This window comes from Choloepus didactylus, chromosome 18, assembly GCF_015220235.1.
Source record: "Choloepus didactylus isolate mChoDid1 chromosome 18, mChoDid1.pri, whole genome shotgun sequence".
Lineage (NCBI taxonomy): Eukaryota > Metazoa > Chordata > Mammalia > Pilosa > Megalonychidae > Choloepus > Choloepus didactylus.
Window position 1 is genome coordinate 50,812,472 of NC_051324.1, and position 15,913 is coordinate 50,828,384.

The following is a 15,913-nucleotide window of genomic DNA, read 5'->3' on the forward strand; positions in this document are numbered from 1 at the left end:
AGCACTCACCTAGTCCCACCACCTACCACAGACCACCTTTCCTCAACCATTTGCCAATGTTCTTACTCCTGCGATAAACTTGTTTCCCATGCTTTCCTGAGAAACAACACGCTGGCATTGAACACTGCTGGCATCTTCTTCAGGCAATGCTTGTGAGTCTGCTGAGGAATGCCGTCTACTTCACCTTGATTTCATTCCTCATTTCCTCTTGATCGCTGTACTCAATGCTGGTCAGCGCCATCTGAATTTGCCCTGGATTCACGGTCTCAGCCTTGGGAACACGATCATCATTTTTTGTATCTAATGAAAAAAATAGAAAAAAATTAAATGTGATGTCTGTATTTTTAGCTCTCTAAAATGATCAATATTTATTAGCTTTTATCATTGGAAAGTGTTTTGGGTTTGCTTTTCACTCTTAATAATATCTGAATTGTCTTCCTAGCAGGTCTATTCTAATAAAATCTGTATTTTCCTGGACCTAATAGTATGTATTTTGCTTTTCTTTTTAATAGCGCTTCTTTTATAAGTCCTCCCTTTTTGAACTGAATTTTGTATCTATCATGTCATTCAAGACTCACAATGACCCTACAGATTGGGCAGAGCAAAGATTTGTTGCCATTTTCAGAATGAGAAAATGAATTTCACACATCTAGTAGACGACAGAAGCAAGCCCAACGCCCAGGTCCCCTGCTTCCACGCCTAATGCGCTTTTATCTGAATCTTTCTCCAAGTAGAACAAAGACAGGAAATGTGCTCACCTTGAGTTCCTTCTCTAACAATGGAAATAACTATAGTCTTCATCTGTGGATCCTCTTCTATCTACAAAGCTCTTCCCAGACCCCTTCCCACCTCTGTGACCAACAGATATTGCCTTGAGGAGTTCCCGTCAACGAAGGGAGGCCTTGCATTTTCTACGGTTTCTGTTCAACCACCGGCACACTGTCCCCGACAAACAAAGTGATCCCCAACGTCACCTAAAGGAATCTGTTCTTTGATGGCATGGAAATGGTATTCTTGAATTATTTAATCCATCTCAGCAGAAATTGGGATTAAGAATCACCCCTGAAAAGCACACACACTGGGGCCACCTTTCCTGTGCTCCCAAACTTTGAATAAATTTGGTCTCATGACCTCAACGTTATGAAGGAAAGTAAATTTGTACCAAGTACTAAGATTTGAGGTACTTATGAGATAGGAATATAAGCCTATGATTTAATCATAATCTGTGGGTCATAAAAGGGAGTTTCTTGTGGTTTACGTGAAAAAGATAAAGTAGGGAAGGGATATCAAAATCAGAGTTTGCAGGGGAAAAGGGAGAAAGCAAGATGAAAAGGAGAAGGAAGGATGTATTACCCAAAGTCAAGATTGGCAATCGTTTAATTCCCAAGTAGCTAGATCTTTTGATGAAAAGTTGAATAAAAAGAACAACCAAAGCAACTCAGTAGTACAAGGTCTAATGCAGCTCTGAGATGAAAACAAGAGGTTTCGACAGGGTCACTTTTTTAAGGGATATAAAGTTGTTTTGGTTGGTTAATGGGATCAAGAGATGTGATATCTTCCTACAAGATGTATCTGGAATTCTTTGCTTAGTTACTTAGCTTTCTAACAGAGAGAATACTTAGGGATGAGTTACCCTGATTGAGTACCTATTATGTTCTAGTTACTGAGCTCCATCCTTTATCGACACTGTCATTCTCATACAACCCTGAGAGGCTATTATTTTTGCCCTTATATTAGAGCTGAGAAAATCATAAACGATGGATTTAGAGCAATTTGCACAAGTTGCATGAACAGCGCACCATTGTATGACTTCAATAGCAATGTCATTTTGCATGCTATTGGTGAAATGATAGCCATATAGGATCAATGGAAAGTAATAAGAGTCCAGAAATGGATCTACACATATCATCCATTGACTTTAGAGAAAGGTGCCAACATAAGTAGGGAGAAAGTTTAGTCTTTTGAATAAATGGTACTGAAACAATCAAAGATCCCTGTACAAAAATGAACCTTGATTCTACGTCACATCATATACAAAAATCAACTCAAAATGGGCCATGGACCTAAGTGTAACAACATAAAACTACAAAACTTCAAGACGGAAACAGGAAACAAGTCCTTTTGACTTACATTTTAAGGGTTAAACCACCTTGGGGCAGATTCACTTTTATCAAGCCTATAAAATCAATATTACAATTTATGATGAATTTACACGATAAATAACTTATTAAAGATGAACTAGAGTTTTCATAGGTCATTTGACTAGCACATTTTTCCTATAAGCATACCTGCATGAAAAGTTAAATCATAGCGAGGAGTTTATTCCCTGAGCAAAATACCAGAACAGGGCATTTGGAGAAGAATATTGAACGGCATCTACTGTACATGTTTCACAATAGTTTGCCAATGAATCTGAAGTCTCAATGTGCCTTGTCCGGCTCTCTCTATCCCCTGCAGTGCTTGGCCAAGCCTGGCTGACAGCTGCATTGGTGCCCCTCCTCTTGCTAAGCTGCCATGGTGCCCCAGCCTCACCAGCCCCATTTAAGAGTCGCAGGTTATTTAGAAAACACCTTCAATCAACTTAGCGTAAATTCTGCAGTCTTGATGCTGCAGCTCTACTGCTCTCTGACTTCTGATACCAACTGACTCATGTCTCTGCCTCCTGAGCATCCACAATGGAATTTTATAATTTTATTCTGTTCATTTTTGTCATTACATTAGTCAACTAGCTATCAGAATGATTTTACTTGAGATGTATTTAAAAAGGAGAAGGAATGTCAGTCTCTCTACCGAAACTCTGTGGTAGCACCGACATTTAAGGTGTATGATAGAATCCTAAAACCAATGCCAACAATGGAAGTCCTATCAAAGTCAAATTGATTCAAAGGAGGATTGAGAAAATTACTATCTTCAGAAATTTCTTATGTGGAAAAGTGGAAAGATGAAAAAAGAATCCAAGGGAGATGTACAGTAACCTCCACTGAGATATACAAGTGTAAATTTTTTTTTCAGTGATATAAATGATTTTACAAATTTGTCAAATTTGAAAGACTGACAAAACCATTATATAAATTATCCATAGGGATGCCCATGAATCTGGCAGAATGTTTTAATATCCTCTGAAAACAATGACCAAGATGTTGAAATGCTTCACAAATTAGTGACCAGATCTACCCAGTCTGACAGATTTCTATTGTACCTCTCTAGTTAGTATAGAGGCTTGAGGGCAAAGTTTTAGACTTTCCTTGGAAATGAAATACAGATACTGTGACTCCACATTCAACAGCAAGTTAGGCTTTTATTTAAGAAGTGACTCACATCCCAGTGATGGATGATCTCCAAGGCTATGGTGGAGGTGACCAAATGGTTGACTAATCTCAAAACCCTCTAATACTTTTGTGTTTTATAGACAGATGGCATTTTTAAACTTTTCCTCCTTCCCTCCGCCAGAATTCTGAAGTAAATTTTTTTTATTTTGAAAAAAAGATAACCAATTTAACCTTTACCCAGTTTCCAAAAACAAAATATTCAAAAATATAGAACATCACAACAATAAATTGACAATGATACAGTGAAGATACAGAACATTTCCATCACCACCAGCATCCTGCAGGTAGCCCCTGTGAGCCACACCCACCTCCTTCCCACCCACACCACCTGCTTCACCTATGTCTCCTACTAAGGCTTCTTTCTAAAAGTTTTATACTTTTACATTTTGCATTTAAGTTCATGATCCATTTTTTATTTAATTTTTATTGTGTGAGATATATGGGAATTCTTTGAAATATTTTGCAATTTTTCTATAACTCTGAAATAATTCCAAAATGACTTAATAAAATAAATTGAAAGTAGGGGCAGATTATATGAGGCATAATACTAGTTAGAAAACAGAGTGGGGCATATAGTCATTAGGTTGCACACTAGATAGGATAAATCGTAGAAGAAACACTGACATGGAAGACTAAAGCTGAATAATTCATAGTGTGAAGTAGAGAATGTGTTAATTGAATGACAATGAAAATATTACTTATCGAAATTTTGGGATGCTGTAAAATTGGTGCTATACCTACATTTATGGACTTAAATACTTTGATTAAAATAAAATTTAAAAGTTAGTTAACTAAAACCCATTTTCATGAGTTAGAAAAATACAAAGTTAATTAACCAAGAAATCATAAATTAACTGAAGGGTATATTAATGAAACAATTAATATAGAAACAGTAGAAAGGTAAAAACCCCCAAAAAATGTTTTGTATTTTTTTAACTAACATATTGACAAACCACTGTCAGGAGTGATCAAGAAAAAGAGAAAAGAGAGATAATAAAATAATGGATGAAGCAAGAATGTACCCTGATCAAAGCTAGAAACAAACTATCCACGTGGAACAGCGAAAATTGGATTCTAAGCATACGTAATGTACAAATGTCAATTCTAAGAGTATTAATGACCTAAAGATAAAAAACAAAACCTTAAAAGTGTTAACCAGATAAGTTATGTGAATTACTTTTGATCTTCAAGGAGGGAGACGTCTCTTGACCAGGACAAAAATTGTAAAAACTGAGGAAAACCTGGTGTTCCTGTTTGCTAATGCTTCACTGAAGAACACGGATAGTGTCTGGAAAAGATCTGTCAGCTGGGAATCCACAGGCACGTGGCTGGCATCTGCTCTGGGGTTCTGGTTTCAAAATGGCCTTCTCCCAGGATGTTTTTCTCTAGGCATCTGGGGGTGTTCTCTTAGTTGCTCCCAGGCAAACTCTGGACTAGCAAAAGTCTACTTTCAATGGCCATCCCAAAAATGTCTCTCTAAGCTGAAGCAGCACTGAGTTCCTTCTGTCTGAGCTCTTATAGGGTTCCAGTAAACAAATCAAGACCCAGGCTGAATGGGCTGGGCTACACCTGCATGGAAATAATCTAATCAAAGTTAATATGCACAGCTGGGTGGGTCACATCTCCACGGAAAAACCTAATCCAAAGATTCCAACCTAATCAATATGAATACATCTGTCCCCACAAGATTGCATTAAAGAACATGGCATTTGGGGGACATAATACATCCAAACTGGCACACCTGGAGAAAATGCAGGCTTTACCTCATGTGTTTCCTTCAATGAAAAATCATAGGCGAATCTGATTGCTCTCCTGGAAATACTCGTCTTATATGTTTCCCCAGCTTTCAATTTTGTTTACAGCTGGAGGGTAAATCCTATGCTGCTTCAACATTGCAGGTGGAACCAGAAGCCTAGTAAACCTGGGTTTAACTCAGCACCACGACTCAGCAGGTTCCTAGTAAGGCCAGGGATGTGCTATAAGGCAGACTTTAACCCAACTGCGAGGGGCACAACACACCAAAGAATGACTCGGACCAGTCCAGCCTGGAGAATAAGATGGAGAAGTTACCAGGGCTTATATGGGGACCCCGTCCTCGGCAGCGTGAAGAGGCAGAAGTTCTTTGCTGTGCTGGTCAGCACTGACCAGAGGACAACTCAATGTTTGATAAGCTTCAGACAAAGGGACGTGGGGTTCAGGCCCTGACACAGTGTGCTTGGCTGTGTACGGAATCAAATTAAGGCTTTCAAGTTGGCCTATCAATTTGCTTAGGCATATGGAAGCATCTGTTCTCTAGGGCCTGTGGGAAAGGAAACAGTTGGGGCATAATGCAAAAGTTCATATGTTACACATGACCATCACCCTCTCTTCAAAGGTGCTTCCCAATGTAAGTCTCACCAAGGGAAAGCAGATGTAGACAGACACTTCCGACATCTCAGCAGGCTTAAAAGCATTTCATGACTGCATATCTCATTTTGGGGAAATAGTCTTATTTTTATGTATCAATTAAGAAAACAAACAAATCAATTACCTTGAGAAAATACTTAACACTTAAGAAACAACTTCCTTCCTGGGCCATTTCCCCATGGACCATGGAAAACAACATAAACAACACGGAAGGTTCTGCTCATTGGTCCACATATTGGGGGTCCAGCGTATAAAAGCCCCAGAACAGAAGGATTTCTCAGAATCTGAAAACTCACCTTTGAAAAGGAACTCGCCCTCCACACCTGACACCATGAGCTGCTGCTGCTCCCCTTGCTGCTCCCCTTGCTGTCAGCCAACTTGCTGTCAGACCACCTGTTATAGGACCACCTGCTGCCAGCCCAACTGCTGTGGCTCCAGCTGCTGCCAGCCTTGCTGCCGTCCATCCTGCTGTGGCTCCAGCTGCTGCCAGCCTTGCTGCCGTCCATCCTGCTGTGGGTCCAGCTGCTGCCAGCCTTGCTGCTGCCCCAGTTGCTGCTACACAACCTGCTGCCGGCCAGCTTGCAGTGGCCCCGTGTACTGCACGAGAACCTGCTACCAACCAACGTGCTGCTGCGTGCCTGGTTGTCTAGCCAATAGCTGTGGAACCAGCTGCTGCCAGCCTTGCTGCCGCCCAGTCTGCTGTCAGACCACCTGCTGTAGGACCACCTGCTGCCGTCCCAGCTGCTGCTGCAGCCCTTGCTGTGTTTCTAGCTGCTGCCACCCTTCCTGGTGCTGAAGCACTCACCTAGTCCCACCACCTACCATAGACCACCTTTCCTCAACCATTTGCCAGTGTTCCTACTCCTGCAATAAACTTGCTCCCCATGCTTTCCCGAGAAACAACATGCTGGCATTGAACACTGCTGGCATCTTCTTCAGGCAATGCTTGTGAGTCTGCTGAGGAATGCCGTCTACTTCACCTTGATTTCATTCTCCATTTCCTCTTGATCGCTGTACTCAATGCTGGTCAGCGCCATCTGAATTTGCCCTGGATTCACGGTCTCAGCCTTGGGAACATGATCATCATTCTTTTGTATCTATTGAAAAAAAAAGAAAAAAAAAATAAAGGTGATGATTGTATATTAAGCTCTCTAAAATGATCAATATTTATTAGCTTTTATCATTGGAAAGTGTTTTGTGTTTGCTTTTCACTCTTCATAATATCTGAATTGTCTTTCCAGCAGGTCTATTCTAATAAAATCTGTATTTTCCTGGATCTAATAGTATATATTTTGCTTTTCTTTTTAATAGCGCTTCTTTTATATGTCCTCCCTTTTGAACTGAATTTTGTATCTATCATCTCATTCAAGACTCACAATGACCCTACAAATTGGGCAGAGCAAAGATTGTTGCCATTTTCAGAAAGAGAAAATGAATTTCACACATTTAGTAGACCACAGAAGCAAGCCCAACGCCCAGGTCCCCTGCTTCCAAGCCTAATACGCTTTTATTTGCATTTTTCTCGAAGTAGAACTAAGACAGGGAATGTGCTCACCTTGACTTGCTTCTCTAACAATGGAAATAACTATAGTCTTCATCTGTGGATCCTTTTCTATTTACAAAGCTCTTCCCAGACCCTTCCCACCTCTTTGACCAACAACACTGCCTTGAGGAGTTCCCGTCAACGAAGGGAGGCCTTGCATTTTCCATGGTTTCTGTTCAACCACCGGCACACTGTCCCCGACAAACAAAGTGATCCCCAACGTCACCTAAAGGAATCTGTTCTTGGATGGCATGGAAATGGTATTCTTGAATTATTTAATCCATCTCAGCAGAAATTGGGATTAAGAATCACCCCTGAAAAGCACACACTCTAGGGCCACCTTTCCTGTGCTCCCAAACTTTGAATAAATTTGGTCTCATGACCTCAACATTATGAAGGAAAGTAAATTTGTACCAAGTACTAAGATTTGAGGTAGTTATGAGATAGGAATATAAGCCTTTGATTTAATCATAATCTCTGGGTCATAAAAGGGTGTTTCTTATGCTTTATGTGAAAAAGATAAAGTAGGGAAGGGATATCAAAATCAGAGTTGAAGGGAAAAAAGGGAGAAAGCAAGATGAAAAGGAGAAGGAAGGATGTATTACCCAAAGTCAAGATTGGCAATCGTTTAGTTCCCAAGTAGCTAGATCTTTTGATGAAAAGCTGAATAAAAAGAACAACCAAAGCAACTCAGTAGTACAAAATCTAGTGCAGCTCTGAGATGAAAACAAGAGGTTTCGACAGGGTCACCTTTTTAAGGGATATAAAGTTGTTTTGGTTGGTTAATGGGATCAAGAGATGTGATATCTTCCTACAAGATGTATCTGGAATTCTTTGCTTAGTTACTGAGCTTTCTAACAGAGAGAATACTTAGGGATGAGTTATCCTGATTGAGTACCTATTGTGTTCTAGTTAGTGAGCTCCATCCTTTATCGACACTGTCATTCTCATAGAATCCTGAGAGTCTATTATTATTGCCCCTATATTAGAGCTGAGAAAATCATAAATGATGGATTTAGAGCAATTTGCACAAGTTGCATGAACAGCACACCACTATATGACTTCAATAGCAATGTTAATTTGTGTGCTATTGGTGAAATGATAGCCATATAGGATCAATAGAGAGTAATAAGAATCCAGAAATAGATCCACACATATCATCCATTGACTTTAGAGAAAGATGCCAACATAAGTAGGGAGAAAGTTTAGTCTTTTGAATAAATGGTACTGAAACAATCAAAGATCCCTGTACAAATTGAATCTTGATTCTACGTAACATCATATACCAAAATCAACTCAAAATGGGCCATGGAGAGTAGGGAAGATGGCGGCATAGAGAAGAGTGGAAGCTAAGTAGTCCCCCTGGAACAACTACAAGAAACCAGAAACAACTAGCAAATAATCCAGAATAACTGCAGGGGGACAAACGAGACCATCCACTCATCATACACCAACCTGAATTGGGAGGAATGCCCGAGAACACAGCATAAAATCTGTAAGTAAAACCTGCGGAACCAAGTCGTGGGACCCCCTTCCCCATAGCCCGAGCTGCAAAGCCTCGTGGTGCCGGAGAGAAGCTCTCTCCCAGCAAGCGAATATAGCTCAGCTGAGCTCCAACTGGGGTTTTAAGTAGCGAGTGTGAACTGCTCACTACAGGTACGCATCCCCAAAAAACAGACAGAGGCTTTGGGTGATGACTGACCTGGGAGAGCCGGAGGGTCGCCTTGGACTGGGTCTGAAGGGGACTATCTGTTTCTTTTTTGGCTCAGTGGAGAAAGCCCCAGTCATTTTCAGTTTCCAGGGCTGTGAAGCGGAGAAGGGTGGAGACAGCACAAGGAGAGAGAGCGAGACCATTGAAATGCTAATGACCTCCACCTGGGAGCTCTATTTTCTCTAGGAGGAAAGGGGTGGGGCCCTTGCCATTCACAACCAGACCCCAGAGCCTGGGGGAACACGGCCACACCTCCTCACACCAGTCAAGAATTATAGGCTAACAGGCGTCACCTGTTGGGCAGAAAAGCACAGTGACCCCAGGCATCAAAGGGTGGAGCAATTTTCTAAGACACACCCGCAGGGAAACCAGATACTGAATATTTCTTCCCTCTGGGACCTGAGCCTGTTCTGGTCTGGGAAAACCTGATTTGGATAACCAAGGAAACCATGCCTAGACAACAGAAAATTACAACCTACACTAAGAAAAACAAAGTTATGGCCCAGTCAAAGGAACAAACGTACCCTTCAACTGAGATACAGGAATTTAAACAACTAATGCTAAATCAAATCAAAAAGTTTAGAGAAGATATTGCAAAAGACATAGAGGCTGTAAAGGAAGCACTGGGCATGTATACAGCAGAAATCAAAAGTTCAAAAAAACAACTAGTAGAATCTATGGAAATGAAAGGCACAACACAAGAGATGAAAGACACAATGGAAACATACAACAGCAGATCTCAAGAGGCAGAAGAAAACACTCAGGAACTGGAGAACAAAACACCTGAAAGCCTACACGCAAAGGAGCAGATGGAGAAAAGAATGAAAAAATATGAGCAACGTCTCCGGAAACTCAAGGATGAAACAAAGTACAATAATCTACGTACCATTGGTGTCCCAGAAGGAGAAGAGAAGGGAAAGGGGGCAGAAGCAATAATAGAGGAAATAATTAATGAAAATTTCCCATCTCTTATGAAAGACATAAAATTATAGATCCAAGAAGCGCAACGTACTCCAAACAGAAGAGATATGAATAGACCTACGCCAAGACACTTAATAATCAGATTATCAAATGTCAAAGACAAAGAGAGAATCCTGAAAGCAGCAAGAGAAAAGCGATCCATTACATACAAAGGAAGCTTAATAAGACTATGTGCGGATTTCTCAGCAGAAACCATGGAGGCAAGAAGGAAGTGGTGTAATATATTTAAGATACTGAAAGAGAAAAACCGCCAACCAAGAATCCTGTATCCAGCAAAGCTGTCCTTCAAACATGAGGGAGAGCTCAAAATATTTTCTGACAAACAGACAATGAGAGACTTTGTGAACAAGACACCTGTCCTACAGGAAATACTAAAGGGAGCACTACAGGGTGATAGAAGACAGGAGTGCGTGGTTTGGAACACAATTTGGGGAGATGGTAGCACAACAATGTAAGTACACTGGACAAAGATAACTATGAATACGGTTGGGAGAGGAAGGTGGGGAGCATGTGAGACACCGCAAGAAACGAGGAAAGATAAAGACTGGGACTGTGTAACTTGGTGAAATCTAGAGTATTCAACAATTGAGATAAAATGTACAAATATGTTCTTTTACGAGGGAGAACAAGCAAATGTCAACCTTGCAAGGTGTTAAAAATGGGGAGGCACTGGGGGAGGGATGCAATCAGCATAAACTAGAGACTGTAACTAATAGAATCATTGTATTATGCTTCCTTTAATGTAACAAAGGTGATATACCAAGGTGAATGCAGATAAGAGGGGGGGATAGGGGAGGCATGTTAGACACTTGACATTGGTGGTATTGTCTGATTCTTTATTCTACTTTGATTTAAGGTTATTTTTTCCTTTTGCTGCTTCCTAGCTGTCTTTGTTTTTCCTCTTTCTTTTGCCTTTCTACCTTCTTTGACTCTCCCTCCTGCCTTGTGGAAGAAATGTAGATGCTCTTATATAGACAATGGTGAAGGTAGTGAACACATAAATGTATGACCAAGCAGAAAACCATCGATTATTTACTTGGGATGGAATGTATGGTGAGTGAACAAAACCATATTAAAAAAAAAATGGGTTGATGACAAAACCTCGAGGGCAATATACTGAGTGAAATAAGCCAGACACATTAGGACAATTATTGCAGGGTCTCACTGATAGGAACTAATTATAATATGTAAACTCATAGACATGAAATATAAGGTACCAAGATATAGGACGAGGCTTAAGAATGGGGAGTGGGTGCTTAGTATGAGCAGAATGTTCAATTAGGATGAACTTAAATGTTTGGAAATGAACAGGGGTGTTGGTAGCAAGATGTGAGAATAACTAACAGCGCTGAATGGTGTGTGAATGAGGTGGAAAGAGGAAGCTCAGAGTCATATATGTTACCAGAAGAAAAGTTGGAGGTCAAAAGATGGGAATGTATAAAACTGAATCCTATGGTGGGCAATGTCCATGATCAACTGTACAAATACTAGAAAACACTTCCATGAACCAGAACAAATGTATGACAATACAATTAGAAGTTAATAATAGAGGGGCATATAGGGAAGAATTATATACCTATTAAAAACTATATACGACAGTTAGTAGTATTTCAACATTTTTTCATAAACAGTAACAAATGTACTATACCAATACTACGAGTCAATAATTGAGGGGGGTTGGTTAGGGATAGGGGAGGATTAGAGTTTCCTTTTCTTTTCTTTTTCTATTTTTTTTTTCATCTTTCACTTTATTTCTTGTCTGGAGTAATGAAAAGTTTCTAAAAATTGAACAAAAATTAAATGTGATGGATGCACAGCTGTATGAGGGTACCCAGGGGCAAGTGATTGTACACTTTGGATCTTTGGATAATTGTATGGTATCTGAACAATCTCAATAAAAAATGAAAAAAAAATAAATAAATAAGCCATGGACCTAAGGGTAACAACATAAAACTACAAAACTTCAAGAAGGAAACAGGAAAAAAGGCCTTTTGACTTACATTTTAAGGGTTAAACCACCTTGGGGCACATTCACTTTTATCAAGCCTATAAAATCCAAATTACAATTTATGATTAATTTACATGATAAATTAATTATTAAAGAGGAACTAGAGTTTCCATAGGTCGTTTGACTAGCATATTTTTCCTATAAGCATACCTGCATGAAAAGTTAAATCATAACGAGGAGTTTATTCCCTGTTCAAAATACCAGAACAGGGCATTTGGAGAAGAATATTGAACGGCATCTACTGTACATGTTTCACAATAGTTTCCCAATGAATCTGAAGTCTCAATGTGCCTTGTCCGGCTCTCTCTATCCCCTGCAGTGCTTGGCCAGGCCTGGCTGACAGCTGCATTGGTGCCCCTCCTCTTGATAAGCTGCCATGGTGCCCCAACCTCACCAGCCCCATTTAAGAGTCACAGGTTATTTAGAAAACATCTTCAATCAACTTAGTGTAAATTCTGCAGCCTTGATGCTGCAGCTCTAGTGCTCCCTGACTTCTGATACCAACTGACTCATGTCTCTGCCTCCTGAGTATCCACAATGGAATTTTATCTTTTTATTCTGTTCATTTTTGTCATTTACATTAATCAACTAGGTATCAGAATGATTTTACTTGAGATGTATTTGAAAAAGAGAAGGAAAGTCAGTCTCTGTACCCAAACCCTGTGGTAGCACCGACATTTAAGGTGTATGATAGAATCCTAAAAACAATGCCAACAATGGAAGTCCTATCAAAGTCAAATTGATTCAAAGGAGGACTGAGAAGATTACTATCTTCAGAAATTTCTTATGTGGAAAAGTGGAAAGATGAAAAAAGAATCCAAGGGAGATGTACAGTAACTTCCACTGAGACATACAAGTGTAAATTTTTTTTTCACTGATATAAATGATTATACAAATTTGTCAAATTTGAAAGACTGACAAAACCATTATATAAATTATCCATGGGGATGCCCATGAATCTGGCAGGATGTTTTAATATCCTCTGGAAGCAACGACCAAGATGTTGAAATGCTTCACAAATTAGTGACCAGATCTACCCAGTCTGACAGATTTCTATTGTACCTCTCTAGTTAGTATAGAGGTTTGAGGGCAAAGTTTTAGACTTTCCTTGGAAATGCAGTACAGATACTGTGACTCCACATTCAACAGCAAGTTAGGCTTTTATTTAAGAAGTGACTCACATCCCAGTGATGGATGATCTGCAAGGCTATGGTGGAGGTGACCAAATGGTTGACTAATCTCAAAACCCTCTAATACTTTTGTGTTTTATAGACAGATGGCATTTTTAAACTTTTCCTCCTTCCTTCAATCAGAATTTTAAAGTAATTTTTCTTTATTTTGAAAAAGAGATAACCAATTTAACCTCTACCTGGTTTCCAAAAAACAAAATATTCAAAACTATACAGCATCACAAACATAAATTGACAACAATACAGTGAAGATACGGAACATTTCCATCACCACCAGGATCCCTCAGGAAGCCCTTGTGAGCCACACCCACCTCCTTCCCACCCACACCGCCTGCTTCACCTATGTCTCCTACTATGGTTTCTTTCTAAAAGTTTTATACTTTTACATTTTGCATTTAAGTTCATGATCCATTTTTAATTTAATTTTTATAAAGTGTGAGATATATGGGAATTCTTTGAAATATTTTGCAATTTTTCTATAACTCTGAAATAATTCCAAAATGACTTAATAAAATAAATTGAAAGTAGGGGCAGATTATATGAGGCATAATACTACTTAGAAAACAGAGTGGGGCATATAGTCATTAGGTTGCACACTAGATAGGATAAATTGTAGAAGATACACTGACATGGAAGACCAAACCTGAAAAATTCATAGCGTGAAGCACAGAATGTGTTAACTGAATGACAATGAAAATATTACTTACCAAAATTTTGGGATGCTGTAAAATTGGTACTATACCTACATTTATAGACTTAAATACTTTGATTAGAATGAAATCTAAAAATTAGTTAACTAAAACCCATTTTCATGAGTTAGAAAAATACAAACTAAATTAACCAAGAAATCGTAAGTTAACTAAAGAGTATATTAATAAAATAATTAATAAAGAAACAGGAGAAAGATAAACACCCCAAAAACTGTTTTGTATTTTTTTAACTAAAATATTGACAAACCACTGTCAGGAGTGATCAAGAAAAAGAGAGAAGAGAGATAATAAAACTATGGATGAAGCAAGAATGTACCCTGATCAAAGCTAGAAACAATCTATTCACATGGAACAGTTAAAATTGGATTCCAAGAATACGTAATGTACAAAATATCAATTCTAAGAGTATTAATGAACTAAAGATAAAAAACAAAACCTTAAAAGTCTTACTAGATAAGTTATGCGAATTACTTTTGATCTTCAAGTAGGGAGATATCTCTTGACCAGGACAAAAATTGTAAAAAATGAGGAAAACCTGGTGATCCTGTTTGCTAATGCTTCACTGAAGAATACTGATAGTGTCTGGAAAACAACTGTCAGCTGGGAATGCACAGGCACGTGGCTGGCATCTGCTCTGGGGTTCTGGTTTCAAAATGGCCTTCTCTCAGGATGTTTTTCTCTAGGTATCTGGGGGTGTTCTCTTAGTTTCTCCCAGGCAAACTCTGGACTAGCAAAAGTCTACTTTCAATGGCCATCCCCAAAATGTCTCTCTAAGCTGAAGCAGCACTGAGTTTCTTCTGTCTGAGCTCTTATAGGGTTCCAGTAAACAAATCAAGACCCAGCGTGAATGGGAAGGGCCACATCTCCATGGAAATAATCTAATCAAAGGTAATATGCACAGTTGGGTGGGTCACATCTGCATGGAAAAACCTAATCCAAAGATTCCAACCTAATCAACACGAATTCATCTGTCCCCACAAGACTGCATTAAAGAACATGGCATTTGGGGGAAATAATACATTCAAACTGGCACACTTGGAGAAAATGCAGGCTTTACCTCATGTGTTTCCTTCACTGAAAAATCATAGGCGAATCTGATTGCTCTCCTGGAAATACTCGTCTTATATGTTTCCCCAGCTTTCAATTTTGTTTACAGCTGGAGGGTAAATCCTATGCTGCTTCCACATTGCAGGTGGAACCAGAAGCCTAGTAAACCTGGGTTTAACTCAGCAGCACGACTCAGCATGCTTCCAGTAAGGCCAGGGGCTGTGCTATAAGGCAGCCTTCAACCCAACTGCGAGGGGCACAACACACCAAAGAATGACTCGGACGAGTCCAGCCTGGAGAATAAGATGGAGAAGTTACCAGGGCTTATATGGGGACCCCGCCCTCGGCAGCGTGAAGAGACAGAAGTTCTTTGCTGTGCTGGTCAGCACTGACCAGAGGGCAAGTCAATGTTTGATAACCTTCAGACAAAGGGACGTGGGGTTGAGGACCTGACACAGTGTGTTTGGCTGTGTATGGAATCAAATTAAGGCTTTCAAGTTGGCCTATCAATTTGCTTAGGTATATGGAAGCATCTGTTCTCTAGGGCCTGTGGGAAAGGAAACAGTTGGGGCATAATGCAAAAGTTCATATATGTTACACATGACCATCACCCTCTCTTCAAAGGAGCTTCCCAATGTAAGTCTCACCAATGGAAAGCAGATGTAGACAGACACTTGTGACATCTCAGCAGGCTTAAAAGCATTTCATGACTGCATATCTCATTTCGGGGACATAGTCTTACTTTTATGTATCAATTAAGAAAACAAACAAATCAATTACCTTGAGAAAATACTTAACACTTAAGAAACAACTTCCTTCTTGGGCCATTTCCCCATGGACCATGGAAAACAACATAAACAACAAGTAAGGTTCTGCTCATTGGTCCACATATTGGGGGTCCAGCGTATAAAAGCCCCAGAACAGAAGGATTTCTCAGAATCTGGGAAACTCACCTTTGAAAAGGAACTCGCCCTCCACACCTGACACC

At 39.7% G+C, this 15,913-nt stretch overlaps 1 protein-coding gene across 1 annotated transcript; it reads left to right on the forward strand.

The window, feature by feature from the left end:
• Window positions 1-6,066: 6,066 nt before the first annotated feature.
• LOC119514761 (keratin-associated protein 9-7-like) lies at window positions 6,067-6,531 on the forward strand. The gene has a single exon (XM_037810497.1). The coding sequence runs from the start codon at window positions 6,067-6,069 to the stop codon at window positions 6,529-6,531; it is 465 nt and encodes a 154-aa protein (XP_037666425.1).
• Window positions 6,532-15,913: the final 9,382 nt, after the last annotated feature.